The sequence below is a fragment of the Lates calcarifer genome, linkage group LG8 (assembly GCF_001640805.2).
Source record: "Lates calcarifer isolate ASB-BC8 linkage group LG8, TLL_Latcal_v3, whole genome shotgun sequence".
Lineage (NCBI taxonomy): Eukaryota > Metazoa > Chordata > Actinopteri > Centropomidae > Lates > Lates calcarifer.
In genome coordinates, this window is record NC_066840.1 from 4,281,885 (window position 1) to 4,307,389 (window position 25,505).

The 25,505-nt window shown below is 38.6% G+C and overlaps 1 protein-coding gene across 3 annotated transcripts in view; it reads right to left on the minus strand.

Annotated features, from left to right (window-relative positions):
• ids (iduronate 2-sulfatase) overlaps positions 1 to 23,642 on the minus strand; it is a 58,444-nt gene extending 34,802 nt beyond the window's left edge. For 2 of the 3 annotated variants that reach the window (XR_001960270.2, XM_018670020.2), the window contains exons 1-12: positions 23,436 to 23,642; positions 22,784 to 22,920; positions 22,511 to 22,688; positions 22,133 to 22,221; positions 20,351 to 20,551; positions 18,544 to 18,714; positions 18,305 to 18,431; positions 17,630 to 17,800; positions 17,134 to 17,240; positions 15,709 to 15,825; positions 15,085 to 15,195; positions 14,784 to 14,909 (exon numbers count right to left, since the gene is read on the minus strand). Coding sequence is in view for 2 of the 3 variants with exons in the window: in XM_018670020.2 (XP_018525536.1) it covers positions 14,784 to 14,909; positions 15,085 to 15,195; positions 15,709 to 15,825; positions 17,134 to 17,240; positions 17,630 to 17,800; positions 18,305 to 18,431; positions 18,544 to 18,714; positions 20,351 to 20,551; positions 22,133 to 22,221; positions 22,511 to 22,688; positions 22,784 to 22,920; positions 23,436 to 23,511 (1,611 nt within the window). In the remaining variant the exon portion in view is untranslated. Of the gene's footprint in view, positions 1 to 12,771; positions 14,688 to 14,783; positions 14,910 to 15,084; positions 15,196 to 15,708; positions 15,826 to 17,133; positions 17,241 to 17,629; positions 17,801 to 18,304; positions 18,432 to 18,543; positions 18,715 to 20,350; positions 20,552 to 22,132; positions 22,222 to 22,510; positions 22,689 to 22,783; positions 22,921 to 23,435 lie in introns of those variants that run through there. The other variant, XM_018670033.2, reaches the window with a different exon arrangement.
• Between the last annotated feature and the right edge of the window lie 1,863 nt (positions 23,643 to 25,505).

Here is a 25,505-nt window from a genome sequence, read left to right on the forward strand (position 1 = left end):
CAAAATAGCCTCTGAAGACTGAAAGCTGAAACATCACCCTCAGAGGTTCTCATCATATCCACCTCAACTTTTGATTAGTTAATCATTAGTTCATCTTTTTATATAGTGGTTTGCATTGTGTGTGGTGGAGTCCACCATTCCTGCAAATGGCGTACACCCTGCACAGGCATTTAAAGGAAACAATGCACATACTGAACAACATGTGTATATGTAATTTTATAATCCAGAACAGCTGGTCTTTGGCATTGTGAAGGGTAGACATATTTGCATCTGTACAAGTTCAGCTACAGAGATAGAGAAGAAATTACATTTGCTATGTAAACAGATACATAAGTTGAGTATCTGCTAAAAGCAAATTTCCTGCACCTTTTTTTTTAACTGAAATCTGTGACTGCTGTATAGATTAAGACATTGTTAGCACTACCACAAGTAACCACAGGTGTCGCCAAATGGACCCGAATTATTACTAAATAACAGTGTTAAAATTTTAAATCTGGATTTGCTTTCTAATCCTGGTGTAGTTGTTGTTGATTTTGTTTCTATACTATACCAATATGATATCTGGGTATTGTTACAAATACCAAAAGATATATAAAGAAATACAAATATGTTTAGGATTTCATAAATTAAAAAAAATGTCTAAAATTGGCAGTTTTTTTATTTAAATCAGGAACAGGTATTTGACAAGTTTTCAACACAGACACATTTCGCCCAAAATTGATTGAGGCTTGGTTCTCAGCTTTACCCCTTAATTGACATGCATCTGGTTTAGGGCAGTGACACTAACATTTTTAAATACATCTATGAGTAGAGTTATGAGCAGATCTTTAGTTTACCCTTTGCTAACAAGCACCTCTTTATGTATGTGACCTGGATCAGTGGTTTGTTAAAACAGAAGCTCTAAGATCTCAGAGCCTCTCAGTACAATCGAATCAAGATAACCTCAACATTAAGATGTGTCTAGCTAGAGTGAGGATTACAAGACCTGGTCAAGTTGAAGTCCAGGGAGTTAACAGCTCAGCAGAACAAGCACTCAATTCACTGGTACTACAAATGAGGGCTTTCTTCCATCACAGAAAGCATTTGTCTGGTTCTTCTCTTACTGGTTATGGGCTTTTGTGAAATTCCACTCAGCTCTAGTTCCCATAGTAACCCACCCACTAAGGTGTCAAACACTTACAGGGGGAAAAAACTACAAGATTCAGTATGATTTGGCTCTAATTAAGCCCCCACCCATGCACAGCTCAAGTAAACAGGGTGGAAATCTCACAGCAGCTTTTCTGTCCTGATGTCAAAAAATGTGCGACTTTGTGCAGCACTTAATGAGATCAAATCATCTGCTGGATATCCTGTAGTCGTTTCCCAACATTTCTTGTGTTGTGTCATTAGTGTGTATACGTGTACAGCTGATTGTCAAGTCTATTTAAATCATTACCTGACTGGACAATAATGATGTTTGTGTACCATAATGTACAGACTGTGACTCCTGATAACAGTGGTTGTTTTTGTTTTTTAGTGTCTTGTGAATGACTCAATGTGAGTGAATGAGGAAGTGAAACACAAAAATAGGGTATCTATATACGTGTGTATGAGTGTGTGTGTGTGTGTGTGTGTGTGTGTGTGTGTGTGTGTGTGTGTGTGTGTGTGTGTGTGTGTCCGTCCATGTGCAGGCTATGGCTGCTTTTACACAGCACCAAACATTATCTGATTTTTAACTCTTTGTGGCACGTGAAATCAGGAGGAGACTACACTGTTTCCATGTGGTTTCTCCTCTGTTTTCACATGTGCTGTAAAGCCTTAAACTCTGGATTTTTTTCATGGTCTCTGTAAATCCAGTTCATCAAGCTATGAGTTCTTAAGTTTTGGATCATTTGACCATCGCTGAATGTGTATGGAAGACAATGCGGATGTGAAAAGTAATTTTCACTTTGACAAAAAAAAAAAGAAACTCAAGTGCCTCTATTTGTGTCCAGTGGGAATTGCTCTATTTATTTAAGAACAAAGAATGAATCTAAATGATTTTCCATACCATATTGGTATAAATATGAGATTGTTTTTCGTAAAATCAAATGTTTCCATAAGCTTTTTACTGGCGTTTATGACGACACCAGGGTTTGGCTTTAAGAAAAGTGTGTGATTTAACGTGTCAAATTTGCATCAGTTGCTGTTTTGTTTTTTTTTCTCTTGATGATTTGAGCAAGTATGGGTTTGTCTGAAATGCCTGAAAAATGAAAACCATCGCATGCAATAAATGATAGCTTCAGACCAAGAACTACTTGTGTCCATTTTGAAAAAAACAAAACAAAAAAAAAAAAAACAGTCAGTGTATTTCTTGTCACATAGTCATTTACAGTGTGAATGTTCTACATCATCTGAAAATACAGAGCCGCTTTAAATGCACAACACTAAAAATAACAGTCTGAGGGAGGTAATAACATTCAAGAATCATGTTCATCATTTTACTTAAAACCTTAAAGGAATAGTCTGACATTTATTTGCTACTTGAAAGTTAGAGAGCAAGTTTGATACTGCTCTCATGTCTCTGTGCTAAACATGAAGCTAGAACCAGCAGCTGGTTAGCTTAGCTTAGCACAAAGAGTGAAAGAGCCTGGCGCTATCTGAAGGTAACAAAATCCTTCCATCACTGTGGGCTGGGTGTTTCTGTACAATGTATCTACATTATGAAATTCAAGTACAACATGCATTAGGGTTATCAGGCCAAAAGGAACATAGATAATAGCCTGTAGACTGTCACATGATTAATTACACTGTAACACCCGATGGAGTCCACAGGACTGTCATGGTGGCAGGTGTGGACCTCATAGTGAAGAGGGACCAACTGAAAAACAACACACTGATCTGACTTTGTGTTTGCTGGCAAGGTCCATACCTGCTTTGTGAACAGTTGGATAGCAAATGTTAGCTGAAGCATCTTGCACTGTGTGGCTGCATGTGTTTTCTGAATATGCTAGCAGGTGATGCAGGTCTTTTTTTAAATTCTTGTTCAACTGTCCTGCACATAAAGTCCTAAAAAATTGGATTCTTGAAAAAAATAAAACAAAATAGTGGTAAGACATTAGATTTTAATTAGACTTTATGAACTTGATTTATGATTCATTGTAGCTTTAGGAATGTAAATGGTTATCAGGGTAGAGTATTTATAGTGAGCCGCAGAGGTGGATTTTGTTGCCTTTCAATGGAGTCACGTTCGCTATTTCTCTCCTATACCAGTCTGTGTGCTAAGCTACGCTAACTGGCCACTGGCTGTACCATCACAAACGTGAAAGCAGTAACTATCAGCAGGAAATTGGAACAAGTATATTTCCAAAACTGTCAAACTGTTCCTTTCAAATGGACTCTGAAATGGTTCTTTATCTGAAAGCGTGTAATTGTTAACTGGTTTGACAAAAATACATTTTAAAGTTGTTTTGTTTGTTCTTTTTTTTGCTTGTTTTTGTTTTGGTTTTTTTTTTTTTTTTTGTTGTTGTTTTTTTTTGTTTATTTGAGGTCATGAAGCCAAATTAGGAGTGTCCCAATGAACCAATGAAGTTCTACAACAGCCAACAAACAAAACCCACAATCTGTTTCTGTCAGACCTCAGTCGTTACAAGTCAGTAGTTGATCCACAGTGTTTCTCAGTCCAATTCAATGATGTTCGATGTCGTTTTGTTTTATGGTGAAACAGTGATGTTACTATATGGTTCTTGTTAATTTCACACAATGGTTCTTATTTTGATTATATGCAGCGTTACAATATACATAATTATACAATAATATGCTGTATAAAGTCTAAAACATTGCATTGGTGACATCATGGGAAACATCAGTTTCATCCCACTATGTTACATGTCACATGATGGCTATGGTAAATGTTGAATTCATGCAACAATTCATTCATATGCAATGTCAATATGTCAGTATATTCTGAAACATTTTGGAGACAGACTGCCTCAGCATGGCCTTTTATTCTGCAGACATCTTATTAAATATCCCATTAGCTCTTGTTACATTATCACAGTTGTCAACTTGTTTATCAAAGACAGCAGTGACAGAGAATCAACGTTGCTGCTGTTGTGATTACAACAGAGAGCTAAACAGACTGATTTAGTTTCTGACAACAGATGGTAACAAGCTGATAATACACTGATAATCTCTCCAGTAGTGATGACTGTCTCTAATATTTGTTTGCATTTCACAAAATCACAGATACCTTAGAAAATTGCCAAAACTGCCTCATATAGTAAATTACCTAGCAGTATTTACAAGGCTAATGGGTTTTTTTCTTCTCAAATTCCTGTAATCTGCCAGAGAGCTGCTTTTATCTTGGGTTTCTTCCATTTGATTGTCCTCGGTTGTTCAGTGGGAGCCGTGCAACAGTGTTAGAAACAAGCATTTGAAAGAGATTATTTAGCCATTAAATTATTATTTGTTGAGATCACTAGAAGGAGACATTAAAATCCTCTCGCTCTATTCAGATCAGTACAAGAAAAAACTGCTAACATGTTATATCATATTAGCAATTGATGCCTAATTACTCAGCAGTAACCATCATTAAATCCTTTTCAAGTTATTCCTCAGTAAAAGCAACTAATGTGGGAGAACTCATGTCCACGGCTGGAACAGAAAACACTACATCTGCAAATGAGCTTAACAACCAGCTTACTGTATGACTGTGTATTTATTGTGCAGTACAAAACACCTACAGGAATAACTCAACATTTTGGGAAACTCATACTGTATCAGCTTTTTTTCTGAGAGTGAGATGAGAACAGTTATACCACTTTCATGTCTGTGTGTTAAATACAGAGCTACAATCTGTAGGCAATTAGCCTAGCTTAGCATATTAAGAAAAATTGTTATTTATACATTGTTCCTTGTGTACAGATTAAATAAATAAGATTCAGAGTGTTATTTAGTGAGCTTCAGAGGTGCTGGTAGATGAATTTTTGAACTATGAACTAGCCTGGCTAGTTGTTTCCCCCTTAAATTCTGCTAAGCTAGGCTACTCACCTTCTGGCTCTAGTTTTATACAGTATTTCACAGTGTGGTATCAATCATGTAATCTAACTCAGAAAGAAAGCAAATAAGCATAATTTTCAAAAACCGTCATAAATAATGGAAAGTAGTATTCAACATGCTGGTGACACAGAAGTGAAACTACTACTAATTATCTAATTATCTAATCAATAGCTGAACTAATCAAAGAGCTTATTTGTCATTAGACGGCCTGTTTCCTTTCAATTTTACAGTGAACAAGAAACTTTAAAAAGCAGCAGTAGGATTTTAACCACTAAAATAACATGAGGGGAAATATCCCTTTGAAACACACCAAGGTGACTCAGAGTTTCATGGTCCCATGTGCTGTTATTTTGTAAATGCAATTTTGTGTTCCACCTGAGACACAACAGTGTTAAATCTTGAGGGGATTCAGAATGACCCGAATAAACCCAACCCATAAAACATGAGGTAAAAAAAAAACAAAAAGAAAAAAACAAACTCTTGTTGATTCTGAACACTTTCATGTTTTCAGTCATTCTGTTCACTGCAGTGAAAAACTATCAGCTAGTCTCAGTGGTGATGAACATTTGACTGAGATCAAGTCCAAACTAATCTTCAAAGGTGCAACATGTAGCGATTTTTAAACTAAGCACTTCTCCACCATCAGTGGCTGTTAGTGCTTGATTTTCTTAAAACTAAGACACCTTTAATCATAAACCTTTGTTGATTCCTGCTACATTACAGTATGACCTGCCTGCCCTTCCATTAGCTTTATTTGTGCAACACACTAGATTTACCAGTAGACAATATTCTTAATAATGATTCACTTTGGTTAATGTATTTATACAACACAATCTAAATGGTAAAATTTGCATATGGAGAGCCAGATATTGGTGGTCTGAGACAGGCGGTAACACGGTGCCTCTGATCCCACCTGACAGATCTCTGTCTGTGGATCTGATGTACATCACTGGCTAAAAGGCAACATTGTAAAGATTTCTACAAAATGACATCTGAGGACACATCTGTCCAACATGGATTGCATTGTATTTTTAAATGTGTTGCAGAACTTCAGCTGTTTCTTCTGTTTCTATCAGTGCTATCTTTTGGCCTTTTATATGGTTCTTTTTATAATGAAGTTGTTCTATGTGATGATCAGAAGTTGTGATGCAGTTCCATTGTTTTTAAATATTTAATGTCTCTAAAATATGGATTAAAATCTGTTTGAACCAGTGATTCTACTCTTCTCACTCTTTCTGTCTTTTTAAAATCATCAATCATTTATTGAGCTGTATAATGAGGATTTGCAAGCCTGCCATTTTTGACGTTAACTGGAAGCAAACTGGACTTTACTTTCACACTGCATTATGAAGTGTGTATTAAAACCATAATATAAACACCATAATATGCTCCCTTAGCCTACTTCACCATGCATGATTAATTCATTGAATTCAGCTGCACATTAGAATTCAAGAGGGAAGAAGAAGGCTGTGTGTTGAGAAAGTAAGAGAGATGAAGATGAAGACAAAAGAAAGACAAGGAGTCTCGTGTTAAAGTCCAAAGTCAAGTGTTAATTTTCTGGGAGACATAAATTCCATCTAATTAAGTATCTCCCTAAATAAGTAAGGAGGTGGAAAGCTTTTTAACAGACTGTGAGACATATTTGTGTGTGTGTGTGTGTGTGTGTGTGTGTCCTTGATGTCATGCCAACACACTGACAGCTTAGATTTATAGGTTTAATTGCCATAGGTAACCATGCAGTCAAATAAGCTCTCAGAGATACTGTTTGGTATCTCACACACACACACACAAAACATGCATGTACACATGTGCAAAGAGACCAAAATGTACACCACATATTGTACTAATAACTGTCCATTAGCAAATTAGAGAAATCTGACCAGAGTAGAAACCACAGTTAAATCCATGACAACACACAACTGCAGATGAAGATCATGAAGACTTTAACATATCACTGTTGTCTATTATAAAAATTGCTATAAATGTTCAGTAATTGCAGCCCCACGTCCACTCCACAGCTCAGCCAAAACACACTGGCTTTATTCTTTGTGACGTTTCAAAGGAAGTGTGTTTAGACAGCTGGAGAGAAACACGGCTAACGTCACGCGAGCACTGGAGCCTCGTGCATGCTGCCGTTACTGACTTTTACATGTTGGACTGGCACTGTGATCAAGACTGCCAATGTGTGAGTTTTCTCTCGGTTGAGCGGTCCCAACACGAGTTTTAAAGTTGTAAAAAGCTCATTAACCATTCCCATGTTATATTCTCATAGACTATCAGATTAAAAACTCTTTGAATAAAACGTGCCCACGGGCTTTGACTGAGGAGAAGAGAGTTGATTTTAGATGAATACGTATTCAAATCAAATGTAGACTTCTGGATTCAGAAATGTAACTTCAGTCCTTGAAGGTGTAACAGACACTGATGAGAGGACACTTATACTTTGAATTAAATATTACTCTCATTTTTAGGAGCCGTAAGAGACTGATTCTGAGTGTGAACAAACAACCTGTGACATTTTCTAGTTTTGTTTTCAACAGCTCATACAACCTGTTTATACCAGCTACTGATAAACTATCACATACAAGCAAATGGTTATGGTAGCCAGAATAATTCAGATTATTCTCTCATTTTAAATAGACCTCTGCACACTTAGATCTATGCAGTGTTTTCACTTTTTGATGCTTCCAGCACCTTGGGAAGGAAAAATTAACCGGGTGGCGTGGTGGTCATCCTGCAAATACTCATTAGAAAAAGAAGAAAAAAATCTTCTTTTATCATGTAATGCACCGGCAATTACATTTCTGTTTTCTCTGGCAGGGTAACACAGCCTCGTGTCCAGTGTGAGCTGGGTTGGGTTCAACGCCCACCACCCCAAAATACCTGCAACCCAGTAGAGGATAAGTATGTAGATAATGAGATGGATGGACAGATGGCTGTGTGAAATAATATTTGATCACACTGTACACACCAGTTAGTTGTCCATTCTTCTGTTGATGTCAGCTACAGGTTTTGGCATTTGAGTAGCAACCATAACGTTTCATTTAACAGGATGGCACTGCAGTTTGCAAGCAGGCGACACAGCTGTTGCTGTTATGAGGTATGAGCTGCTATTACTCAGCTATCACAACCCTTCAAGGTGTTATGTCATTTAAAGAACAAAAATTTGTGTTAAAACAGAATAATTTGGCATGTACATACTAAGAAGGAGAAAATGTGTCATTAAAACATGGAAAACACACTCATAATGTGAGAAGGACTTTGTGCAGAAATAAATGATTAAATACATGAATAAATGACATGTCCATAAGGTCCTAACTCAGTCTAAAGAATAGAATAGAAGAATAGAATGTCTTTATTGTCATTGCATTGAAAACAATACAACGAAACTTAAAACTGGTAGAGATGCTTCCATCACTCACACGCACATCTCAAAAATGCACAAATAAAAGTGTTGGTAGAAAAAATTACAAAAAAACTATATTATTATAAGCTGGATTGGTTATAGTGTTGTAATGGGATCTACTACTATTACTGCCTTGACTTGACTGGAGCTTAGACTTACACGTTTTTAGCCTGTTATTGCCATAGTGCATTTGAGTGAGAATGCATTTTACTGCTTTTTCAAATCCACAGGTTTCTTCACCAGCTACCACCAAAGAGTTAATTACAGCCATTCAGCTTCATTAAAAGAAACCCACTCAGTAAATTCATTCCCTCTGTCTCAATGTGCAGAGGCAGTTTTAATAGATTGCTCCTCCCCTCATTCTTTGCCATGTTTAAAAGTGATTTTGTGAAAACAGGGAGCTTTCTGTTCAGTTCTGCAGTTCACAGTTCTGGAGGCGCTAACGAGGGAAGAGCTCGTCAGCACTAATTGAATGACTCCTGATTAAACTGGTTTCACACTGACAGCCAGCATATCACATCTCGTCTCACTACTAATTGTCTGTTTCCTCGATGCTCCACATGCATACGTACTGGCTCAGTGCAGCGGACTGAACAACACAGTATCCTGCTAATAAATGTGATGACATCTTGTATTGGATTTCCAACACGTTCTCACGGTTTGGTGTCAAAACAAGTGCCAGACCAGCCAAGTGTCATTTGTTTTAAAGGGTTTGTGCACCCACACAGGTGCTTTCAGTTATTAAGGCTGTTTAGACCTCTGCTCAGACTGAGGCTGGATAGGAGTGGTGATGTGAAGGTGTCCTGCCCAACATTTGTAACAAAACTAACAGGAGACTCAAGGAAAAGTCCATCAAGCTCAGGTCAGTATAAAACACCTGTAGGGGTGTGTGTAGGAGAGGCCCTTAAATGGTGGGCTTGCTCATTTACTCTAACTCATTTACTTACTCATTGCTATTTAGCAAAGAGAGCAAGTACAGGCATTTCCCAAAACTCACTTCTTTTTGTTTTATCTATTATTAAAAGGGCTATTGGTGTAGAAAATATAAAGTTCTGTGTATCACAATAATTAGATGGGACTGCAATTTGTCTTCTGTTTTGTTTCTTTTGCTGAATGTGGTTTCTGGCCTGGAGCAGGTGGTAGTGATGATCATTTGCCATTTTCCAAGAGCTTCAGCCATTGTTGCTGTTACAATATAAGAGGTTAGAACACCCCCTATGAGCAGCACTACTTCTTCAGGGCAGTCTGGACAGTACAGCGAGTCACTATCAGAAAGTAACGAGACTGGCCAGTCGAACTGTGGCTACCTGCTTAGCATGCTAACTAACAGTAGAGGAAGTGACAAAAGTAGAGATAGAACAAGAGGTAACACTGGTGTGTCTCTCCACCACTGGAGACAGCTCTTGGTGAGTAAAGGAATGAAGTTTGATATTGAACACACAATGTTTCTTCTAGACTGGTAAGTAAACACCTGTTAATGCTAATGTTGGCTATATAGCTATAACAAAACTTTAAACAAATCTCTCTAAAGTGAATCTATATTGAGATTTGTAGTTGTGGATTATATATTTAATGTTATATTTTATTATAAATTATCGCATAATCATTAAAAAGTCAAGTGATTTATTGCCTTCATGGATTATGTGCAACAAAATGAAACATGCCAGTGTCTGATACTTGAACACCCATGACATTGTGGTACAGGTCACAGTGGCCATAATTCTTCCAGTTATATTCACATTCAGTGCTGAGCATGATTGTGTCTCAGTCCATTACGGTGAAATAAAGCTTCTTGAGTGTAAAGTTAAACATGAAGCTACCAGCTATGGCATACTATAGCTTTCCTCGCAGGTCTCTACAATGTAAAACTGGCCAGATAAAACACTGTAAGCAGCTTAGTAGCCTCAAAAGAAGACAGCCTAGTCTACAAAATTAATTTCGGTCTTGAGGAGCAGAAAAAACTCTAAAACCTCATCTTCAAGTCCTTGGGAGGCAGAGTACACTACAGTTTGTTTACTATTCCTGGATTCACTCACACACACACACACACTTGAGACAAACCCATCATGATGCAGCTGAGCTAAGCACTTTTTACACACATACACATACTCTCCCTCTCTCTAATGTAATTGTGTATGTCACCAACATGAACAGAAAGGCAGTGTGACCTGCCAGAATATGAGCCCATAGCCGTAATGCGATTACCAGCATATGAAACATAATGATAGACGATGAGAGTGAGACAAAGACAGAGTGGATTGGAGAGAAGGAGCAAGGTAAGATGGAGTGACTAAAAGAAAGGGCAGCAGCAGAGGAACAGCAGGGAAAAAACTGCAGGTAAACAGTAATGTAATTGCTATTAGATCAATTTGATCGTGGCCAGAGATCACTGCTTGTGATGATAAATATTGATTTGATAAAACCACTGAGGCAGAAATATGAGCTGACATGAATACAGGCAGAAGAGGAGAGTGGTTACAGCTGCACTGACTCACACTTTATCCTCACATAGGAACATAAAACTCAGGCTGGAAGGAGGCTGGTCAGGCTGGTCAAGACACCAAGCCCCAAACTGTTCCAGGAGTGGTGAGACATTTTTTCTTTCTGCTTAAAGCTGCACAAATATTACTATAGTTATATCTTTATGATGTAGTATGAAAGGGGTCGCTTGTAGAGAATTATTACTCAACTCTGCATTTTCTTCCTTTTGCTTCAGAGCACTTTAGCATCTTTCAGACCATTGTTTTGGTTGGCCTGCAAGTTTTTTGTTTTGTTCCCTCACTGCTTTCATAAATAAATAAAAATCTATTGTACACTACCTGCCTGACACCAAATAGACAAATGTAGCTACTAGCAGGTGAAACATAATGGAGTATTTAGCAGCTGTATAGATAAATATTTCACTCAACATTCAAGTTAAAAGAAGAGCAGATATTGGACTTGTTTTTGTCAGGTGGCCAGAAAGTGCCAGGAAGTAGCATCATAAAGAAAGGTTATGTTTACACTCAATGTTTCTTACCAAAACACAGTTTGAATCCTGCAGTTCTAATGATATGGAGAAATGTTTTTCCCTCTTCATACATCACCACATGGAAATGAATATTTTAAACCTCATGCAGGATACAAACTAAACAGTCATAAGAACATTAGTCTGTATTGCTACTAGTGGTAAACAATCCCATCAGGTACCTTTGTGTTCAAAGCTCTATTCCACTGCCTCCAAGTTAATGCAGTGAGTCTGTTGACATGTTTATGACATGTCCTCACCCTCGATCACTTTCTTGTGTAGGCTGTAATCCTTCCTCAGAATGCCAGGTTTCTTTTTCTCTGGTACATCAGAAACTTTTCTTGGTCCCCCCCCACACGCTCAGTCACACTCTTGCCTGTTGTAGCCTACTCTGTCTTCATCACAAGGATTTCTCCTACGTGGTTGGTTCCCTAAACCAATCACTAGCTGAAGGGAAACGTATTGCCACAGACTCTGGTACACTGCGAAATACAGAGAGATTTTCCTGCTGCTGATAGGTTTAATGAGCAATGGGTGAAGCATGGGCTTGAATGTAACGGACATCCATTTGTTGAGTAACAAAAGCAGATGCAGCATCTATGTTTTGCAAATATGTGTTCAATGTGATCATTCTACGATCCATTATACAGATACAGTTATGAGCATCATAGATTATAAAGAAATGTACGACGGCAACCCTTAAGTCAAGTCTGAATATTGATGTATTCAGAGGATGGAAGGGAGAGGTAACTGCAATGAAATGGGGAGAAAAAATGATTAGAAGAGGTGAAATTGACAAGGGAGAGATGTCAAGTGCTTCCCTGGTCTTTGGGAAATTTTTTGACTTTCCATTTGTAGCACACAGACTTCACTTCAAGCTGAGTTCTACACATCGTTCTGCATGATTGCCCGGAAATTGAAAACGGTAAAAAAAAAAAAACTCAAAAGCCATGAGACTGAATTCATTCTATATTTCAAAATGCAATTACAAGACTTTTAACCGTTTGTGTTGCCCAGACAGATTGACTCTGTGGAATCATGCACAAATTAGCAAATGTTCAGTTTGGTCCAAATTCCTCCAGTGCCAGAGAGCAGGCATATGCATTCTCTGCTCCAGAGGAGAGGAACGACAGAGGGAGGGAGGAGAGAAAACACTGAATAGACTGGCGAGGTCCCAGAGGAGCTTGCTCACTACTCTGCAGCTTTACACTTCTGCTGTGGGTGAGCACAAACAAGAGTTCCTACAGGACACACACAGGAACACAGCCACAAACACACTGGAGGAGGTTGTGATCATAGGTTACAAAAAAAAAAGAAGCACAAAGTCAACTTCTGCTGCTTGCATTCTACAAAAATATTTTATTTTTTTCTTACAAACCAATCAAAACGGACATAAATATATTAACAACATGTCCTTGCCGAGCTCAAGATCTGAATTATTTCTACAGCATTTATTTTTTATTTTCCCTTCAGAAAGATGGAGCTCAAGTTTAAGGATGCTCCAAGTTCATTTCATTTTTCCATCGTCAGTATGTGTATGGACAGAATATATTACTGACTATATCCATTGTTCCAGATGCTACAGGCCACAGGGACACCAGCAAACCACTGGACTGTCTCAATGCAGTGAGGTTTGTTGATAGGAAACATGGCAAAAAATTAGCCAGTTCAGCTCTATCCTAAGATTTTTTTCAACATCCTGACATATGAAAAGTGCCCCACTGATTACATGATTCAACTGTATCCCATTAACATGAGAGAACAGTGCAGCCTACAATAAAAGTCATCAAACCAAGACTCTGATTCATAGCTGAACCTGAAATTTGAGCTGAAATTGCCTTCTTCTAAATTACCGTGGCACAAAATGTTCATGCATTGGAACAGCAGTAAAATCCTGTTTCATTTGCATTGAATTATTATGGGTGGCTTTTACACACTTCATTGCAGGTCCATAAATTGATCTGAACTGACTGTTTACAAGGAGAGAGGAAAATAGCTGCAAGTGACATCAAGTGCAAATAGAAATGTCATTTTGTTTAACACTACAGTACAAAACTGTGCAAGTCCCTCTCAGCTGTTGTAGTCCAAAGCGGAGACTACATGTGAAGCAGACTGGACGATCAGTAGTACACTGAAAAGCACTTGTTCCAAAAAAGGGAAATTGATGTTGCTATTAATCAAAAGAGCTAATTCTTCCTGTTCCCTCAACATTCCTTCAGATGAAAAGACTTGTTAGCAGATAAGAGCTGGTAAAATGTGATGCAATAATCCTCAGAAGAGGTAGTGAAGTCCCAGCCAATCAGAGCTGTCCATCCAGAGTCCATGCTTCCTAATGTTTGGTTTGTAAAGTCTGAAAAATGGTTCAGTATTTCAGCTGCTCAGACAAACTGATGAGTAAAAGGAACAGCTCAACATTTTAGGAATTACACTTTTGCCGACATGATTTCGTGCGAGTTAGGTCAGGGGATCTATACCACTTTCATGTGCGTAAGCTAAATATGAGCGATCAGCTCAGCGTAAGAACTGAAAGCAGTCAAGCTAGCATGGCTCTGTTCAAGGTTTTAAATATCCACCTACCATCACCTCTAAAGTTTACAAATGAACAGATTTATCTCAGTTGTTAAATCTGTACATTACACTGAAATGTAAAAATGAGTTTTGATTTTACAGTTATGTGCTAAAACATGTGCAGCAGTTACAAAAATGTCATGTTTTCACATTTCTGTCTTTATGCTGAGCTAAGATAATAAGATGTTAGCCTTAGCCTCACATTTAGCATACAGTCTAATTACAGGCAGGAGAGGCAGGTGTGAAGAGGCCAATCACTGAAAACACTGGAAGTCCTGTTTAGCTAGGAGGAAGATGAACCATTCACAAGTTTCTGCTAAACATAAACTCATTTAAAGGGTGAAATGTCCTGAAAGTAACAGCATACGTGTTATTTTAGTCACTTTGTCCATGTGTTGTCTGCCAATGAGTTCTTAACATGGAACATTAGCCTGAAGAAGTGAGCTTGAAAGATTAATGGTGGTACCAGAGATTACTGAATCACGGACACATTATGTTAAAAGAAACATTCAAGGCACTCTCCCTTTCTAGATGAAGCTTTCCATCCATCCATCTTCCCTTTGTACTTGTCCCCGTCCGCCCATCTGTTGTATTTTATTCTCGTCATCACGCCTTCCCCCTACTTGTTTTCATCCCTGCTGTGAGGTAAAGAAGCTGCAGCTTCATTCTCATCTGCAGACTCACAGTCTGGACGAGTCAGAAAAGAAATAAACAAGTAAATGAATAAAGTAAGGAGTGAAAGAGAGAGAAAAGGATGTTTTCTCTAAGATGAATCAAACTTACATGAGGCAGGCTGGCCATCTTCTTCATCATCACACTGTGGTCAGAGTCACTGTAGACATTGTTGTCCTGCCTGGGGTCGTCTGCCAACATGTACAACTCTCCAGCATGGACATCTGATACATTCACCTAACACACAAATATAATCTGTCACTGTCAAGGAAAATACTTCAGCATATTGTGGCAGACGAATGGATCTATCTCACACAACAACCCCGTCTGAACCTGGTACATTCACAGAGGAGAACAAAGAGATGCAGAAGAGAGATGATTGTCATGCTGTGCAGGTATGTGATACTCCTACCTGAAACGTCTCAGGGTTAAATCCCAGCCAGAGTGTGTATCTGTAGTCCCAGGAGCGTAGAGAGTAACCCATGACCTTTATGTCTTTAAGGTCAGGCAGGTCAGAGTTCACCTAATAGAAGAACATAGAGTATCTTGAAATGATAAATACTGCTGAAGTCTTTCTGCAGTGCTGTCAGATCTGCAGCTGCCAACTCATCCTGCGAGCCAGTCGATGAGCTAATGTCAGGCTGCCAAGCTGTTCCGTACAAAGATTAACCTACAGCAGGTGCAGCACTCATCTGGATATTTTAATTCAAAGATCGTGTGCTTGAAGCTGGCAGCTCTGGTACAAACAGGAGAGGTTCAAAGAGCGAGGGTGTAACGACAGTCATGTAAACACTCGTTCAACATGACTTCAGTTTTCATGACCTTCACGCTAATTTTGACATTTTAAATGCAACGTCATTATCCATTTATTAAAAAGTATCAGTGTAGCACGTTTGTATTAAACATTTGCCTGCTTGGTGTGAAGCTTCCAGACGGATTTAAAAAAAGAAAAGAAAAACATACTATAATGATTTAACCTTTAGCCAGCTCACGAAAGCTTTTTAATTGGCTTTTCTAAACACTTCTTCTCTGGTACCTGTGGAGTATCAGCAGGTCGAGGGTACTGGCTAAAAGATATTGCTTCCTCGTCCTCTCTTCTTTCTGCATGTTGGAAAGTGTGGGCCAGGTTGTCTCCTTCTGTACACAGCTCCTCCTGAAAGCAAGAACACAGACCAAAGAGTCAAGGAAGTGAATGTCAGAGTCAATTAGATCACGGTCAAGTTGGGCATGTTTGGGCATGTTTTATAGAGTGTTTACTTCTTGATTCATGTTGTTTGGCCATGTTACTGTACAAAGATGACTGAGAGGTCTTAGCTCTGTTCTTGTGTAGCATTTTCTTTAGACAATGAGAATCTGAAGTAATAACAGGACATGACATGGTTTTGACGTCAATGTTTTTTATGCACTTTTATCAACAGGTTCATTAATTACTCATTACAGACAGTGACTAAATTAAAAACAAGACAACAGCCCTTTCTTTTTTTTTTTTACACAGCCTGTTCATGTGGGGAAGAACACACTGTTATTCCACCTCACCACAGAGCCGAATCAATGTCTGTGTAAAAGAGAGCTGGGGTGACGGTACAGACACGGGTGCTGTTTGTGGTACATGTCACGCCACTGATTACAGAGCGCTGGCATGCTGTCTAAAAATCACACACTGGGGCTGCGTTATGCCAGCCTTATGTGCTTCAGTGTAAACAAGCAAATCCGGTGTAATGACAGGTCTCCTTCATGGCAATATAGCAGGATCTCCGTTTAAAAGGGATTCAAGTCTATAGCCATGCTAGAAGCCCTCTGAGGCTCTGCTCACAATGACAGAGCTCACATGCTGATGTTAGCAGACTGGATTCTATCTATCTATCTATGTTTCACCAAGTGGTAGATATCAACAATCATAAATCCCCATTATCTCTGACTCTGAATTGGAGGTCCTTTCCCACTCTGTTGCTCATACAGTCTGAGGGATGTGACATGAACACGGCATTAGGCCCAACAGTGCTTTAAGCTAAATGCTAACATGAGCATACCAACATCCTCACAATTTAAATGCTAACATGCTGATGTTTAGCAAGGTATAATGTTTACCATGTTCATCAGTTTAGTTAGTTTAGCACCTTAGCATGCTAACAATTGCCAATGAGTGCAGAAGACCAAATACATCTGCAGCTCATAGGAATGCAATTACTTTTGCAGGTATTTTGTCTTGGACAAATTAAAAACTTTGACATGATGGCAAATAGCTGTTGAGACATTTCACAACAAAAACTAAAAATGTTAAAGTTCAGGGGACCACCAAGGTCTTTAGGATTATACAGTCTCATGGTAATCCATTCAAGAGAGATATTTAAGTCTGGACCAAAGCAGTGAACCAAGTCACTACAAAAACCAAGCAGTAATCTTGATCAAAGTCTGTCTGCTCTGAAAACTACTAAGACTCAATAAATGTGTCCTCTGATACCTGGAAAGAAACATCAGCACACGGTTCAGGTGCTCTGAGACCGGCCATGTAGGAGACTGTAGGAAAAACATCCACCAACTCCACCATATTCCTTATAACCTTGTCATCTGCAGGAGAGAAGATTCAGACATGGAAAAGAATATTACCACTGAGAGCAAAATAGTCAAGATATCCACTAAATTTTACTAGACACCCTGCACTGAAATTTCATCATCATTGCACCATTTGCATTTGAAGCAAAAACTGTCTGGAGGCAAAATATCAAAGTGTATCCTTGTCTAAATACTTTTGAATTTCTCCATGTATATCAAAGACTTCATTAAAGTCAAGTTGGCATATTAATAAATGTTTTAACAAGGTTTATGTGAGCAATTAAAAGCAAAAAAATTTAATCAAAATTGAGTTCCCTTTGACTTGACATTCATGGTGCTTCTTAAGGAGAAACGTACATGTTGTGTGTTATCAGTAGTAATTTGTTGTCAGTGGATGGTCTTACTCTTAAAGCTGTACTCTGATTGAGTTAGGACATCAATAAAGGGGAACACAGACTCTCCCGGCCAATCAAGGAAGGTGGTGACGCCAGGAACATAAAAGATGAGAGGGACACGTGTTGTCACATCAAAATTAGAGTATTTTGCCCATTCACCGTGTTCTCCTAATGACCAGCCTGCAACAAGAGGGAGAAAGAGAGATGAGAGATGTTAGTTCAAAAAGACTACAGCAGATGGAAGAAATACAGAGAATTGAGTCTATGAATCTGTATTGTACAAATAACATTTTAGATACAGAGGTTTGAAGCAATCCATTTTACTGATATTTTTTCCTCAGTCATCTTATATTTGAAAATTATGGCATTTGATTGAGCTTTACTGGGTATATACCAAACAGTCATGAAGAGGATTCACTCCAGCATCCTCTACTGAAGACGACATTAAAAGAAATTGAGTTTCCAAGTCACAAAGTTTTTGGAAAAAAGGAGGTGGTGCAGAAAAAGATCTGGGTTTTTACAGCAAAACTGTGGAAAAAGGTAATGATACAATATGCTGTTACAACACTGCCATCTGGTGGTGGAAGACAAAAACTGAAAAACCAAAACACCTCCATACACACTTCTCTAAATACCCACAGCTGAGGGATTCATTTGAAAAGGAGTCAAACATCAGCACTATACCATGATCTGAGGTGAACACCACCATAGTGCTGTCAGCCAGCCCGAGCTTGTCAAGAGCACTGAGCAGCCTCCCAACCTGAGCGTCCATATAGGACACAGCAGCGTAGTAGTGCTGACGGATTCGCAGCTGTAGGACAATGATACAGAAATCTACTGTTAAACTGTTTGTTTCAAGGAGCAGGAACATGAGGAGACATGTTACAAATGACTTAAAAGTGTTGAAAGCAGCCAGTTCATGCCTGGAAGTCTTTAGGAATTGGTCCATAAGGAAAGCTGATGTTTAATTTTTGGACATCATCTCTCCTTCTCACGTCCATCCATGGGTTGTAGGCCACAGGAGGAAGAGATCTGGGGACATCAGGGTCAGGGGCCAGGGTCATTTGTTCTATGGGATACAGGCTCAGGTACTCCTGCAAATATACAAACAACAAGTTTCAAAGTGGTGTTAAATAAAGGTGGGTACATAGTACACAATATAAACAATAGGATGGATTAGCATTATGATGCAAATTATTCAATTCTCCCAGTTTCCCAAAATGTTGAACCCTATTAAAAACAAATCTTTGGTGCAGTCTTATTTATTCAAACCAAATACTACAAAAATCAGACCATCGCTGCTGCTGATCATTTGATTAACTACCTCTTTGTTAGTTTATCTCAGCAAATCTCATCTATCTGGACTCCACGTGGTCCACAACTCTGCAGTGAGTTAGTTTTTCCCCCTATCTGTTTCCTGTTCATTTTAAGGTTGATTTATTCAGGCTCCTCTGTATACTTATGAGCTGTGATGCCAAGGACTTGTGGCTGTTCCAAAGTCAAGGCTGAAAACTAAATGTAGTGGAGCTTTTGTTGTTGTTCTTCAACTCTGGAACCTCCTGAAGCCAAACCAGTCACATCTTTAAAAGACATCTGAACCCCATATTTTCTTTAGTGGATTTTTAATTTCAGAAGTGTTATTTTATGGGTTGTACACTTTCTCCTCCTTTATATGCTGTATGTCTCATCATCTCCTTTTCCCTCTTCTCCATGTGAAAACCTAACTCCCGTTTTGAAATGAGCCATATAAATAAACTTTTCCTGCCTCCAAGTTTTTCCCTCACTGATTCATGGTTATTCACATTCATTATTACAATTATTATTATTTGTATTTTCACACAAGATATTGTGGTATTTGACAAGATACAAGATATTGTGGTATTTGAAGTACTACTTTTAAGCAATTACCTGAAAACAAAAGGAGGAGGAGGATTTTTAGCATGATTGTTGGTAATCACTGATTGGCGATTTTGCTGCAGTATGACAGTATTATCCTGATATTAATTCATGGATATTGTGAAAACACCAACATTACTATTAGCATATTAGCCTATTATTACCCCACTATTACTGTACCGTAATAGTCAAACATCAATCACTGTTATAATTAACTTAAATAAATTATCACTATGTAATTACCAAGAAGTGCCCGACAATTCAGTAAATAACAGACCTGATAAATATTGAAAATTCAAGTAAATTCTGAATGGAAATAATAGTCCTCCAGCCCTCTGAGTAATGTAGCTCTTCTCAGATGGTTGTGGTTTAATTTACTTTAATCATTCCAGAAACTTTTTTACATCACATGCAGACAGAGAGGAGCTGGCTTGACCTTTTCCCTCTTTTCATCTCTAACTTACACTATGTGTGAAATCTCTCTGGCATGCTGACATTCTTCACTGCTCTGTCACTCTCTGCTCTCATTCAGCTTCCACTTCATCATGCTCTCTTCCTCCTTCACGCTGAATTGCACTTCCCATATATCTAGATCAGTTCTCATTTAATTCACTTCAGAGACAGTATGTACATCTCAATCCTAACTTTCAGAGGTTCCTTTCAGTCAGTCCAAGGTTTTACCACATGCAGCCACACATCAAAACTACACACCAACACCACCTGCACATTATATCAATAATGGTTTTCACAATTAACCATCAATTTGTAACTATTATGTATGTTACATCCCAAGCAGTGCACAGAGTCTACAGGTGATGATATTCAGTCAGATACCTGTGGTATCCTGAAGGGTATGTGTGGTTTGTGAAAGCCCACAGCTAGGAAGAAAGGAACATCATCGTTGGCGCGACTCTTCAGTAACCTCACTGCCTCGTCTGTGCTCTCCATGTCAGGGAGGGTTCCCCCAGGCTGCTCTGTCACATTCACTGCACACAGTAAGTTGGCGTGGAGTTTACCATCCTCTCCTTTACACATCTGGAAACATTTTTTATACAAATTATTAAAAGTCAGTTTTTTTAACACAAAGTTCCTGATGAGATTTCCATTTCTGAGTTTGCTGGCTGGTCTGGTAAACTGGTGCCATATGCATGTTCACATTGAGTTTGTTCAGTTGTTTGTTTGCAGACCTGAAAACTGCAGGATGATTTGGGAAGAACTTCCAGATTTATTCAAATTAAAACTGTAGAGAGAGGAGTGATTTAAAAGTTAATGCTCACTGGTGGGTACATTCACCAACACAGCATTCAGAAGGTAGTTAAGTAGATACACTGAACAATCTGGCACTTTTTTTGTTTGTTTCTGTTTTTGGTCTTATTTCTGCTTTAGAAAATAACTGTCGTGAACCAATCATAAATGAATATTTAACTTTTCTGCTCCCTCTCTTCACTCACTCTCTAGCTCACTCAACCACCACTGCTCTCTCTCGCTCTCTCTGTCTTGCTCAGTGAGTGAGGGAGGACAGGCCAACTTTGAACAGTGTATTTACAAACTGACAAATACAGCATTGTATACCTTAACAATGTTTTGTCTATATGTATATAGGATTAGTTTTCATTTAGTGCACTGGCAATCGGCAATAACCCAATTATGCTCATGCGATTGTGTCATAATGAGGTCATTGTGACATCTCCACAGATCAGGGCCTAACCCTAACCCTTCACTATTTCAGGTAAAAGTCAGACATGCTCTCCAGCAAGTCTGCATGCTACTTTGTTTTGGACTTTAAAGAAGATGGTTTTTTTGGCAAAGCTGCAACATCTGAGACTGTGGCCATCAGGATCCACAGAAGCACTTCCCCAAGCCTTTGGTGTGTGGGGGCTGGTATGTGTAATAGCATTTCTCTACTTTGCCAGCAATCTCCTGGTAAATGTGTTTACCACACAATGAAAGCTGTTTGCCACCTGTTTAGCACTGGGAGGAACACCTGGCAGTATTTAATCAAAGGGGAAAAACTCCAACAATCTGGGATGGACACTAAAGACACCAGAGGAGTAAAAGGAGGCAACTAGTGTTGAGCCCAAAGTTTCACAGTGGATGTTGATACTTTATACTCTCAAGTATAAAGTCAGGATGGAATTTTTACACCTCCTGAAAAGACTGCTGCATCTCAGTGCTGCTCTTACACAAATGCTGTCCTCGACTCCATGACTGTCTGCTAGTTTAAGAGCTTTGTCATGAGCATTAAAAAGAAAACTATCGACTGTCAACAAAAATCTAAAGTCAGGCTTTGTTGAACAAAAATATTTGTTCTCCATCCTGTCTTGAAGATCTGTCGTATGGATTTAAACATAAATAAAGTTTGTGTTCATGTGATGATACAAAAATATTAACCAGTCATGTTACTTTAGACAGAGCTAATTAAGATACCTGTGTTATGTTTAAGGAAATAATTCATGAAGACTATGGATGTAGAAAACAAAAACGACTAACAAACATCTCATCAGTTGTCAGGTAACCCAGGAGGCCTGCACCACTCCAAGCTGTTTTTACATATATTAAGTCAGACACATAACTGACTTAGTATTGGAAGAAACTGAAAGTCTTTCTTATCCATACCTTTTGTTTTTCAAATTGAAATGAAGCCGGGTGGTAGGCAGGGATGGACCAGCTGTATGGGTAGTCATCAGAGTGGTTAGAAGCGATACCTGAAGAGAGAAAATACAGAAAAACCACGGTTTCTACAATACAACTAGATAGACACAAAATGCCATGACATTTTCTGGGTGAACACCAAAATCATGCAGATTGGATTCTTCTCAGACATGCAGACCAGGTTCAATAACCAGCTGTAAACATCTGTGGTTCTTAATGCAGTTTCAGTCATAACCATTCAGCAGGGATCTCTGTATCACTTCCTCAATTTTACACTGTGCCAGCAAACCCAGTCAGTGAAAACTGTGTTTTATCCCTCAGTTTAGATTTTTACCATCTTACCTGGATGAAATACCTTGCCCACAGACATGGTGTAGTACCCTCTGGATTTAAAGTACTGTGGAAGAGTGGTGTAGTTTCCTGAATGGACTCTCCAGTAGGAGTTGAAGTCATAGAGCCTGGTTGTATCTGGTCTGCGACTGGTTAACATGGACGTACGACTCGGAGCGCACACAGCTTGCTGGTGGGGAAAAATCCACATTCCAAGATTTCAGTGGATCCAGTTAGTCTCACTTTGAGAATTTCAGACAGTAAACACACCCGGCACCGACTGACCTGTGCATATGCATTGAGAAAAACTTGGCTTTTGGACGCCAGTTGATCAATGTTTGGTGATTTTACCACAGAGTCTCCGTAGCAGCCCAGTGATGTCCGCAAATCATCTGCCATGACGAGGAGGACATTTATCCTCTCTGAAAACAAACAGCCACAGCTAATTCATATTTTCCTCCGCTTTACTGATTTTAAATGAACCTCTTCAGCAAAAAAATAAAAAAAAATAGTATTCAAGTACAGCAGTAAGCGCAATGCATACTTAATGTTATGTAACGTAGGGGGACACTGGGACACCACAGGAAAAAGCTGAACAGAAACTAGCAGGTTTCACTTCAGCTAATCTAAAACTCAACATAACAAGCCCCCAAGTAAAACTTCTAAACAATGCACTGTTCAGTGACTAAGAGAATTAGATTAACGCCAGGAAACTCTAGCTGCGGTCACTACATAAACTGAATAATGAGCTCTCATTAACGCTAATGTGAGCTAGTTACCGTTATTTATTATTCAAAAACATGTGAGCCTGACCAGGACACGGCAAATATCTCTACAAGTCAAAACTACAGCCAAACACCAACATTAAATTTTGACAAAAAAGCCTAAACCTCCTAAAACCTGGCATTATCAGAAGTTCTACAAACTACCTCAGTACCTCTTCTCGCGACAGCAGCGGGTGTCAGTGTGTAGAGAACCAGGAGGAGAATCCATGTTCGGACACATATGTACATTTTGGTTTCGTGTAGACGCCAAAACACACGGTATGATCCAGTTCCTCCACAGCTTCTGCCTTCTTGGCACTGTATAGCACCCAAACAAGTAAGCGTGTAGCTGTCGTCTTTAAATAACTTCCTGATTATCACGTCGGCCTCCTATTGTGTTTTCATTGGTTTGTTTAACAGTCGCCCCGCCCCAAACCGGTAATCACATTAGTTAAATGATGTGTCAATCATTTTAGATACAGCGACTGAGTGAGATATCTGAAAGCGGTACTGAGCAGTGGACTGTCAGGTCAGGTGTTGTTCTTGACATCTCTTCCTGGAGCACCAAGTGTTTCATTAAATGTTCTATCATCCTGTGTTATCGGGAATAGATGGAGCATAATTTGTACAACAGGTTGAAACAAGGACAAACTGTGCCATTAACACCACCACGTTATACTGTTATTACATAGATACTGCACCTGCTGCTACGGAGCAGACAGCCAACTGTAAATAAGTTTTATTTTGGTGTACATAGTTTTTATTTTTGAAAGATTTGACGTTTATCGGTTTATTTTCGCTATCTTGACACTGCTGTAGCTGAGATAGGAAAGATGAAGTGAGGTCTCACTCCTACTGTTTCTAGCCTACACTCCCAGTTTTAGCAAATTACACGACCAGTTTGGTCACTACATCACATTACATATCACAGTGTTTATTTAAGGAGTGATACATTAAAGATACATTAAATACATTAAATTCTCATAACTAAATGTCTATAGTGGTGTAGAATTATTAAATAAAAAATTGCTTTCTATGTTGAGGAACATATAGATTATCAAAAGGAACAAAAACAACAATCAAAAGAACATTTTATGAAATAACTGACCAAGGCACGAGGCTCCAGGCCCACATTTGATGAGTGGATTAGAGTCAGTCATTAGTACAACACCAACAGCAGCACAACAGGTGGAAATAGGAGAGATGTCATTGGACATGAAAACCTTGTTGGGAGAAGGAGAGAAGGAAAATAAGAAGCTTTGGATGGACAGCAATATAGAGGAAACATTTAAAATAGCACAATTACACTACAGTTACCATTACAAGCAATACAGCCCTGGGTGCTTCCTGACGCCACAGTAGATTTGACATTATTAGAAAAAAAGAACAAGGATAGGGGTTTATGTTTAATTCACATACAGTTCACATACAGTTCAGACATATATTAACAGTTAAAATAGTTACATCCAGATTTTTACAGATGCATCAAAGAGTTTAACAGATAAAGTCATTAAATTCTTTGATTTATATGTTCCAGAATTTCAAATCAAAATAAGGAAAAGGATCAGCGATGGACTGTCAGTATATACAGTATATACAGGTGAAATAATAGCAGTATTGTTAGCAGTGCAATGGATAGAGGAGGTCAGACCCCAGAAAGCAATAATCTGTTCTGATTCAGCTTCAGCATTAACAGGTCTTCAGTACAATCAGGGAAAGACCAGACATCTTAATAGAAATACAGCAAACATTAAACAGAACTGAAATGATGGGAATAACAGCAACATTTTATGGGCACCAGCTCATATTGGGATAAAGGGAAATGAATTAGCAGATAAGATCACAAAGGAGGTTACAAAAAATAATGACATAGAAGTAGCGGTTAACTTCAGCAGTAAAGAAGCTAGGGGGCATAGAGAAGCAGAGGTTAAAGGCTTGCTGGCAGGAGCAATGTGAAGAAGACAAGAAAGTTTTATAAAATTCAGAGGGAAGTTGGGGATATGAGGGAGACGAGAAGCAAGAGAAGAGAGGAAAATGTCATCTCAAGACTGAGACTGGAGCATACTGGACTTAATGATACACTATTCAAGATCAAAAACGTAATACAGGTGAATATGAGTTCTGTAGGTAAAAAGAAACAGGAGAATGCGTCATAATGAAATGTTAAAGAGAAAAGACTTTTGATTCAAAGCTTAAGGGAGATAAAAGTACAATTTAATTTAGTGGATATATTACAAAAGGAT